The following is a 10445-nucleotide window of genomic DNA, read 5'->3' on the forward strand; positions in this document are numbered from 1 at the left end:
AGGCAAAAAGGAGGAAGAAGAAAAGGAAGAGAAAAAGAAAAAAGAAAAGAGGAAAAGGAAGATGAAGAGAGGGAAGAGAAAGAAGAAGAGGAAAAAAAGAAGAGGAAGAGAAGGAAGAGCATTTTACCAAGAGTATCCCAGTTGATGCTCCCAACCACCTTGGAGGCAGGAAGCTCTTATGAGGCATACATTCTAGTACAGGGGTCCTCAAACTACGGCCCGCGGGCCAGATGCGGCAGCTGAGGATAATTATTCCCCTCACCCAGGGCTATGAAGTTTCTTTATTTAAAGGCCCGCAAAACAAAGTTTTTGTTTTTACTACAGTCCAACAGTCTGAGGGACAGTGAACTGACCCCCTATTTCAAAAGTCTGAGGACCCCTGTTCTATTGGGAGCACCAACAAGAGGTGCTGGTGGCCCCTCCAGCTGTACCAACCTGGGCAGACATGGTCTCAGTAAGTTCACTGTCGAGTGCCTTTCGTTTCTCGTTGCACTCTAATGTCAGCCTCTCGATTTGTAGGATTAGGGTCTGCATACACAAATGGGAACAATCAATCATTCACTGCCTAAAAACTCAGATCCTCGGTCACATAAAGTATCATCTAGTACATTTATTGAGAATAACAAAAACTAAAGATAGATGGATATTCTCACCCTAAATATATTTTCTCTAAATGACAAAACTAATGATCAGTCTCTCTGTACATAGAATGTGGCCCAAGGAAAAAATTTCTATACCAATGAGAATTCATTTTTTCTCTGTTAAAATATATTTTAGTTCTGTCACATCATTTTTGTTCATTCTTTTCTCAAGAAAAAGCATTTGTGATCTATAGGTGAGAGTTTTCTTTGAAATAAGAGGCCTTCTTATTCATGAACTAGGTTTTCCTCCATAGTTCTCACTATCTTTCCCTATGTCCAACTTTGCATTGAAGTCCCCAAGTTTCAGAATATAGATGTTGTCTTAATTTGGATGGTCTTAGCCAATTCATCATAGAATTTCTCTACCTCCTCAGATTCTGCACGAATCACTCTCAGAATCCCAGAATCTCTGGATAAAAGGGACCTCAGCAACCATCCAGTGTAATTTATACTCAAAAAAAAAAATCCCTATTTTGAGGGTAGCAAGGTGGCAGAGTGAATAGAACACCAGGCTTGGAGCCAAGAAACTTCATCTTCCTGAGTTCAGATTTAGTTTCAGACATTTACTAGCTGCGTGACCCTGGACCAGTCCCTTCACCCTGTCTGCCTCAGCTTCCTTGTCTGTGAAATGGGCTGGAGAAGGAAATAGTGAACACTCCAGCATCTTTGCAAAGAAAATCCCAATGGGGTCAGGAAGAGTATACATGACTGAACAAGAAACAACAAGCTCTGAAACGTCAAACAGAAGGCTTCTCCTCCAAAGGAGGGAGTCCCCTGTGTCTCGGCAGCCCACGCCATTCTCAGAATTCTGGTTGTGAAGACTCTTTTGCCTTGGCAATGTCAAGATACCGCCAGTAGCTGCCTTGTGGGGCCCCTTCCATGTAGCGGAGTTTCAGCACCCTGAAGTCGGCTGTCATCCCCATCCCTCCCAGTCACCTCCCGAGATGCTCTGGCTTATCAGCCATCCCCCAATGACAACAAAGAAGGAGCCAGTACTTCAGACATTGCCGGGCCGCGGCCGGGAGCAACCCATTGGTCGTCTCCCCTCCCAACGTCGCCCAAGTCTGTGTTAGCTCTGGGGGCTGCTCCCCAACCTGCTGGCTTGTGACAAACTTGGGGTGACCGAAGCCCCATTTCTGTTGGACCAGCCACTCCTCCCTTACCTTGTGCTTGTGAACCCCAAGTGCAGGACATCACCTGTTAGATCTGACCCCAGGCTCTGAACTTCCCCTCAGCCCTCAGTGCGTAGGCTGTCCTTCCTAGAGCTACGTTAGCAGCAAATCTGACAAAAAAGGCCATCGAGGCCTGTGTCCACATTGCTGATCCAGGTGTTAAACGGCCCAGGGAGCTTCGATGGCCCGGAACTTGCACCCGCGTTCATGATGGCCACACTATGACTATTTTCTGTAATCGCTTCAATTCAAGACAACCATTTCACAAAATTATGTTTCTTGTTGCCTTTCTTTAAGTCATAAAACCAGTGCCACCGACTCCTTCACAACAAGCTACAAACCATTCTCTGTAGTCCTAGTGCTCTTGGTCTTTCCTTCCACTTCCATCGCTACCGAGGCGAGAGGCCAAGACACAGGACTGAGGCCATTCAGCCAACCTGCTGGTGATGAGTTGCTCTATACCTAGGCTGGACCTTGGAAAACAAGTCTAGTCACGATAGTATAAGAAAAGGAGTTATCCACAGAAGGTCTTTTGGTTGGTTTCACTATTGATTTCCAGTTATAATAACTTCCATTTTGAAGATTTGTTAAAAAATTATTATCAAAGCAGCTTCTTTGAGCAATTTTATTATTTTTCAATTAGCCCAGCTATACAATTAAGTTGACTTGGACAGTACTATTTCACTCAAAATTTTAAAATAGTATAATTAGTACTATCTGAAAAACTGGTGGCAGTTCTGATTTCAAAACAGCAATGTTATGTTTAAACTAACTGTAAACAAACACTGTTAACATCTGTGAATGTACCAGCTATGAAATTTCCTGTTTTCCTGAATATTTTTTATTAGCTTTATTTAAATATTGATTAAATAGATTCTCATTTTCTAACTACTACTACAAAACATTTAAGGGTATGTAAAAATGACTTTTGATAATTTACCTTGATTTTGTTGTCATCCTGTTGTGTGTACTTTTGGAGGGCAAATGCGTCACTGTCTTTATGAGCTGATTCCTCTAACCAAGCCTCCAGAGCTTGCTGATCCCAGTTCATCTGACTCCTTAAATACTCCAGTTTTTGAGAGGTCCTGAATATGTCATTCTAATTCCCCCCAAATTAAAATGAAATGTGTTAATTTCACCAAAAAAGCTGAATTAAGAAGCTTTCAAAATATCTCTATTTGGTAATATATATATGCACATGTATTTAAATATCTCTGTTATTAAGATATACGCACAGAAAGCTATCAATAAGAAAAAAACTCCAAAATAGTTATAGTATCACTTTTTTTGATAACTAAGAATTAAAAACAAAGTAGTTGCCCATCAACTGGGGAACGGCTAAACAAATTGTAGTTCCTGAATATAATGGACTACTTCTGTTCTATAAGAACTGATGATATGTACATGATGAATACAGATAAATCTGGAAAGGTTATACAGAGTGAAGTAAGCAGAACCAAGAATAATATACATGACTGCAATAATGTAAATGGAAAGAACCCCACACCAACAAATCAAAAGTAAATGTAACAAAATCATAAAGATCAAATGGGACTTGACTGAAGAGCTACGAGAAGATACCCCCAATTCCCTGCCCTTTGTAAAGGTGGGATGTTCCTATATGTATATACTTTAGAACTTTTTCAATATATTGATCAGAGGTACTGATTCTTTTTCTTCTCTAAAAATACTACTTGTTAAGTAAGATGGCTTTCTGAGAGAGGAGAAGAAGAAATAGAAATATCAATAAAAACCTATTTTTTAAAAAAGATTTATTTTAAATTTCAATAGGAAAAAGGGGAGGAAGAAAGGGAGAAAGAAAAGAGAGGAGAGAGTGGAGAGAGGGAGAGAGAGAGAGAGAGAGAACACAAGGTTCCTGCTTCCCTGCAGGGTATAATCTTCTATGCTTAGTTTCAGAGAACAGTTTTGTCATGTCTTTGCTGTTCACAAAAAAAAAAAAAAAAAAAAGCCAAAAAAACTAACAGCTCTTCTTCTTCCATTGGGAAAATGAGTATTGGTTCATTTTGTTTGCAAAGATTGGGATAAAGGTCTTAACAGAAAATTATCAACAGAATAAAATGTTAAATAAGATTAGACCACATACTTCCCTTTCAGCTTTCTTTTCTCTCAATGAAGTCATTTCTTTTTCCATTCGGTTTAACTCAGCACCTACTCGTCCTATTTCTCTCATAGCAACAGCCTTTAAGTGTTTTTCTGTTTCAATCTCATTTTTTCTGGCTCTGAGAAGAGACTGTGGAATAAAATGATTTGTGATAATACCTAAGTATTGCTGACCAACTCCTTATCCCTCTCAATTCTGTTCCAGCTCAGACTTTGTCATTAGGGATCATTTGAGCACTACCCAATCAGCCGTGTAGTCTTCTACCTCTGAAGCAAAATCACAAGGAAATATAGATGGCCAGAATTTTCTGCTGTTGCGTTAGTCAAGAAGCAACATGTTGTGGTAGAGAGGGGACCAGACTGGAATCCAAAGTCACACACCCTTCTCCATGTTCCCTACAATTGCCTAAGCCTCTAAGCTGCGTTCAGTATTGGGACTCAGAAGTTCCTTCAACAGGCGTTTCCAACATTAACAAAATCACAGTTCTAGACCAAAAACTCTGGTCAAGAGCAAACTAAAAAAATTAACTAGAAAATCAGTTATAAATGACTGATTTAAAATAAAATTTCCCTGCTCTGTACTTCCCCTAACCCAATTCTGTAAAGTTCTTCCACAAAAGCAAATTTAAAGGGGTTCTGACCAGACAGACTCATCTGGTAAAGACCACAAGGTCCAAGGCGGCATCTTCTTGACCTCTGAGTCAGCCAGTCTCCAATGGCCCCACTCCTGGGTCAGCCTGCTCTCCCCAACCCCCTTTAAATGCCAGTGATCTGTGGCAATGGCTCAGACCACTCAGACACTGGCCCCAGTTTTCATGACCCTGGTTCGATAATGGCGCTCATGTTTCTTGGTGATTCTGGCTTAAACCTGTTTTCTTACCTTTTGTCACAACCAGGTGCACCCGGGGACTTTCCTAGAGATACTCCCTCCACCACAGATACTCTGTAGACCCCAGACCCATGCCGAGGACCTGAGCTCCTCCAGCAGGGGAGGGACTGTGAAGGTCAGGTAAAAAACCAAGGATAAAGAGCTGAATGACTCTCCCAGGTTCTCAGGGCCAGGAAGCGTCTGAGGCAGGACGTTACAGAACCAAACCCATGGCTGCCACGTGCCACGTCATACTGCCTCCTTCCCTCTTGGCTGATCCAATATGAAGAATGCTGCAATCACCAGCAAAGAGGAAGAGGGAGGTGAGTGAAGTGGGAGGAACTGGGGGCATCAGTGGACACTTGTTCTCCTTCAGGAGCACAGAACAGTGGAAAGCACCCTGGCCTTGGGGGCCAAGATCCTAAGTTCAAAACTCACCTCTGCTAACCTAGCTCAAATCACTGCCCCAGGGACCCAGGGTCTGGCAGGCAGTTGGTCTGCCAGAGAAAAAAAGATCCTGGGGGAGATCCAGAAAGATTTTGTAAAAATAAGAACCTCACCAAACCCAAGATAACCACTGAGGGGGCTGGACAGCAGCCAGGGCCAGGCAGGGTCCAGCAATGGGAGCTCACTTACCTGAGTGAACGAAAACTCCTGATTGACATTTTTTAAATGCGCCTTCATGGCATTAATTCTCTCCTCATAGTCACAAAGCTGATCTTGCAGAGATGTTCTCTCATTGTACATCTTCATCAGCTGTAAGCAAAGGCCATGATCAGAAAGAATCCCACTTACTTTAGAACCACAAGGACTCAGATCTCAGGAGGACCCAAAAGTTTTTTCTACATTTGGACTTCTAGAACTCATTCTTTTTGTTATTATTAGTATTTTGAGGCAGAACTATGTGATTTTACAACAAGTGGGGAAAAACCAAGGTAGCAGATAGGATAGAAACCAATTACATGTATGTAGGCTCAGAGTATCCTTTGCTAACAGGTATTTTTCTCAGTGAAAAACTCACTCTCAAAAACTAAAAAAAAAAAAAAAAAAAAATCATTCCCAAATGAAACTACATGAGGATTTTCAGTAAGGAAGGTAAATCTAAAGTCACTTTCAGCCACAGAAGAAATTCAGTAAGTTCCTATAACAGGATGTTACTTCAAGTTTCCCTTTCCTTGCCTCCAGTTCAAAGACAAGATTATACCTGGGATGCAGCAAGCAGAAGAGGACAACCAAGCATTTACAGTACGCTGACAATTTGTTTCTGAATCTATTCTAAGTCACTAGAAACAAGGGTGGAGGAAAGTATTTGAGAAAGGAAGTTTGCATCATTTGACTTTTCTTTAACCATAAAAAAAAAAAAATGTCCTCAGAAAATGGTTTGACACTTCCCCAAGTTCCCACTCAATTCTGGGGGGCACTAAAAATTATACTTCCTCTTATCATATGATGATACTGTGATGATCAAGCTTAGCTCCAAGAGATGAGAAAATGCACCTGCCTCAATTCCTTGCTTAGGAGCTATGAGTGTAGAGCATGTGCTATGAATCCTGATAAAAGTTTTACTAAACTGCTCTCTGTCTCCGTCTCTGTCTCTCTCTTGTCTCTGCCTCTGTCTCTTCCCCCCATCTCCCTACTTCCTTCTCCCTGCCTCTCACCTCTGTCTCTTTATGCTGTGTCTTTCTCTTTCTTTGTCTCTTCTCTCTCCTCTCTGTGTCTGTCTCTTTCTCTCCTGTCTCTGTGTCTCTTTCTGTATCTTCTCTCCCTCTAAATTTGTGTCTGTCTCTGTCTTTTTGTCTCTGTCTCTCTCTGTCTCTCTCTGTCTCTCTCTTTCTCTCTGTCTCTCTCTGTCTCTCTCTGTCTCTCTCTTTCTCTCTCTCTCTCTCTGTCTCTTTTTCTCTCTCTTTCTTTCTCTCTCTGTCTCTCTCTCTCTGTCTGTCTGTCTCCCTCCTTCCTTCCCTACCTCCCTGTCTCTCTTCTCTTTCTCTCTGTCTTTCCATTCTATATGTGTCTCTCCTTTCTCTCTGTCTCTCTGTCCTGTCTCTCTTGGTCTCAATCTCTCTCTTCTGTCTCTCTCTGCCTCTGTCTCTGTCTCTCTCACACACACAATACATACACACACATATCTCTGTAATGGGCTGAGGCTTGAGTTGATGTACTGAGGTCCCAAGCATGTGAGGCTAAATAGCAATTGGACTATACTCTATTAATATACATGATTGGATAAAGAATGGCCCCGCCCACTCTCCGTGCAAGTCCCGATAGGAAATGATGATTTTGGCGGGTGAAGGCAGAGAAGCACGAAGAGAGGCTGGGAGAGATTGGCCTGGGTTCCATACTTCTAGCTGCTGGTCGTGTGGTTGCTGGTCTAGGTAGCTTCTTGACTCAGCTGCACACATTGCTATCGCCCATTCTCTTCCACCTCCAATCTTTCTTCACTGAGAATAAAGACTGACGATTTTCCCCTAACCTGAATTCCTGACTTCTGCTGATTTTAAAATGCGGTCTTCACATATCTCTATCAAAAAGGATAGCTGACTGGGGAAGGCAAAAGATACAAATGAACTTGGAAATGAAGGTTGTATAAAAACATCAGTTTAAAAACTGCATCCCTTGCATTGTTGATGGAGTTGTGAACGAATCCAACCATTCTGGAGAGTAGTTTGGAACTATGCTCAAAAAGTTATCAAACTGTGCATACCCTTTGATCCAGCAGTGTTTCTACTGGGCTTATATCCCAAAGAGATCATAAAGAAGGGAAAGGGACCTGTATGTGCACGAATGTTTGTGGCAGCCCTCTTTGTAGTGGCCAGAACCTGGAAACTGAGTGGATGCCCATCAGTTGGAGAATGGCTGAATAAATTGTGGTATATGAATATTATGGAATATTATTGTTCTGTAAGAAATGATTTCAGAAAGGCCTGGAGAGACTTACATGAACTGATGCTGAGTGAAATGAGCAGGACCAGGAGATCATTATATACTTCAACAACAATACTCATTTCCAATGGAGCAGTAATGAACTGAACCAGCTACGCCCAGAGAAAGAACTCTGGGAGATGACTAAAAACCATTACATTGAACTCCCAATCCCTATATTTATGCCCACCTGCATTTTTGATTTCCTTCACAAGCTAATTGTACAATATTTCAGAGTCTGATTCTTTTTCTACAGCAAAATAACAGTTTGGTCATGTATACTTATTGTGTATCTAATTTATATTTTAATATATTTAACATCTACTGGTCATCCTGCCATCTAGGGGGGGGTGGGGGGTAAGAGGTGAAAAATTGGAACAAGAGGTTTGGCAATTGTTAATGCTGTAAGGTTACCCATGCATATAACCTGTAAATAAAAGGCTATTAGATTTTAAAAAAAGAAAAAAGAAAAACTGCATCCCTAGAGTTCTTCCAACTTTTCCCCTTCCTCCAGTTTCTAGACCCTTTTTCAGTCTGATCCCTTCTATTGTCACTAACTCATATCTTTCTCAGGGAACACAAAATCAGAAATGAAATCAATCCTGAAGATTGTGTATGTAAGTACAGAGAAAACAGGTGCAAAAGAAGTACCTAAATGCAAGACAATTGGGCAGGGACAGAACAAAGTGGTTAAAAAAAAAAAAAAAAAAAAAGATGTTGTGGAAGGAAGCCAGGGATTCTCCAGCTCACACTAGGATGGGACAAGCAGAGAAAAGGGCATCATTAAACAGGAAGTGATCCTCACTTGGGAAGGAGATCAAGTACATTACAGCCTTTATATTCAGTGAATGTTCCCGTGGCCCAGGAAGCGTTTATGGAGTCTGAGATAAGAATCATTTGTGGCTACTTCAGACGGATCTGTTCACATTAAACAAACATGTTCAAGTAAAACTAGACAGTCACTTTCCCCATCACTTCCTTATCATCAGTTTTCTGGAAATGACTTTTTTTTAACTAAAAAAAATAGAACTTTCTAGTTTATTCCCATCACGTTTATTTTATTGATTTGTTATAAATCTAAGCATGAGGAGGCTTCCCCAGCTCCCTAACATCAAGCCTAAATTAGCCTCGCTCCCGGTTCTGCCCTCTGCTGTTCCTAGTCCTAAAACGGATCTCCCAAATTTAATCGCCCCGCCGCCTTCTCCGACGGAATTACCTTTTCTCTCTTTCTCTATACTTACACGGGAACCACACACAGCGGCGACAAACTGACATGGGAATAGGTTCCCTGGGGGGCGCATCGCCTTAGAAAACCACCGCGTGACCCGTTAGCGCGTAAGCATTTTACTAATTAATTAGAAGTTTATTCATCTTGTCAAACATTTCTCGGTTACATTTTGATCCGGTTTCGGGAACAACGCCAGAGTTTTGCAGCGGGGAATCACAGACGCGTGGGGTTTGGTGGGGACAAGCGCAGCTTGGGACTGAGCATCTCCCAGCGTCGCAGGGCACGCGCGGGGGACAAGGACCCAAACTTTCCTGTTACAGAGCTCTCTCTCCGGCCCACGTCCCCCCGGCGTCCGGCCCACGTCCCCCCGGGGTCCGGCCCACGTCCCCCGGGGTCCGGCCCACGTCCCCCCGGCTCCGGCCCACGTCCCCCGCGGGCGCACGCGCCGTTGCTAGGGATGATGGGAAACTCCTCTAGAGCTGTGTAACAAACACGGAGGCGGACAAAAAGGAAACTAGCGGCCCCGTCCTCCCCCCTCACCCCGTCGGATCTGAATACTGCTAGGAGGTGGCTGGTTCGACGTTTAAAAGGCCGCAAGGAGGCGGGCGGAGAGGGCCATCCGGGCTTCTCCCTCCCCCGCCCCGCCTCCTCGGTCTCGGGCCCCAAGATGCTGATCCCTGGCCCCGGGGCCCCAGCCTCGGCCCCCCGGGGCGCCTGCGCCCTTGGGCCTCCCTCGGCCCTTCGGCCGGTTCCGGACCCCCCGACTCTGGATTTCAGACCCAGGCCTTCCACACCCCCTTCCTCCTCCTCCTCCTCCTCCCACCCTAGGAGCCCAGGCCTTCCGCTCGGCCCTCGGACGGACGAAGCCTAACTCGAGTCCATGGGCTCACCTTATTCTCCAGCTCCTTGTTAGACTCATCGGCCACGGGGATGGCGAAGCCATCCTCCCAGGGCAAATCCGCCAGGAAGTCGTTGCTCATGCTGGCGGCGGCGGGAGACCCCAAACAAGGATATTCAACTCCCCCAAGTCCCAGCTCCGCCGGCTGCTCAGCAACCCTAGCAACCTCTCGGCGCCCTTGGTTACCAAACAGGAAGTACCTCGGGAGAAAGGAGGGACTTCCGGCAAGCTGGGGTCGGCCCCTCAGGCCGAGGACTCGGAAGCCTGGAGCCTGATTGGCCGACCCGTTCCCTGTACACAAGGACGCAGAGACATCCTGCCCCTTGTGAATCCCAAAGGATTCAAAACACCGCAGGGCCGGGAAGGAAGGGGCGGAGCCAGCGCCCTGATTGGTGCATCATGGAAGCACGTGCGGCGTGGTTCACCAATGGCTGACCGTATTAAGGCGGCCTGAACTTATGTTTAGAAACTGCGTGCGTCTATAACCCTAGGCCGGGGCTGCTGCACGTAGTGACACGGGCCCGAGAGGCCCGCTTATCTCTGTCTTCCTTCCCTCCTCGGAGGCTGTTGACCGCCTCTCCCAGCCGGTCCGAAGGCC

At 44.5% G+C, this 10445-nt stretch overlaps 1 protein-coding gene across 1 annotated transcript in view; it reads right to left on the reverse strand.

Moving 5' to 3' along the window:
- The window catches only part of CCDC39 (coiled-coil domain containing 39), a 44204-nt gene extending 34009 nt beyond the window's left edge, over positions 1 to 10195 (reverse strand). The window contains exons 1-5 of the mRNA XM_003766050.3: positions 9840 to 10195; positions 5439 to 5558; positions 3918 to 4064; positions 2754 to 2912; positions 436 to 528 (exon numbers count right to left, since the gene is read on the reverse strand). Of these exons, the coding sequence (XP_003766098.1) occupies positions 436 to 528; positions 2754 to 2912; positions 3918 to 4064; positions 5439 to 5558; positions 9840 to 9929 (609 nt within the window). The 5' untranslated portion in view covers positions 9930 to 10195. The remainder of the gene's footprint in view (positions 1 to 435; positions 529 to 2753; positions 2913 to 3917; positions 4065 to 5438; positions 5559 to 9839) is intronic.
- Between the last annotated feature and the right edge of the window lie 250 nt (positions 10196 to 10445).

The sequence above is a fragment of the Sarcophilus harrisii genome, chromosome 3, assembly GCF_902635505.1.
Source record: "Sarcophilus harrisii chromosome 3, mSarHar1.11, whole genome shotgun sequence".
Lineage (NCBI taxonomy): Eukaryota > Metazoa > Chordata > Mammalia > Dasyuromorphia > Dasyuridae > Sarcophilus > Sarcophilus harrisii.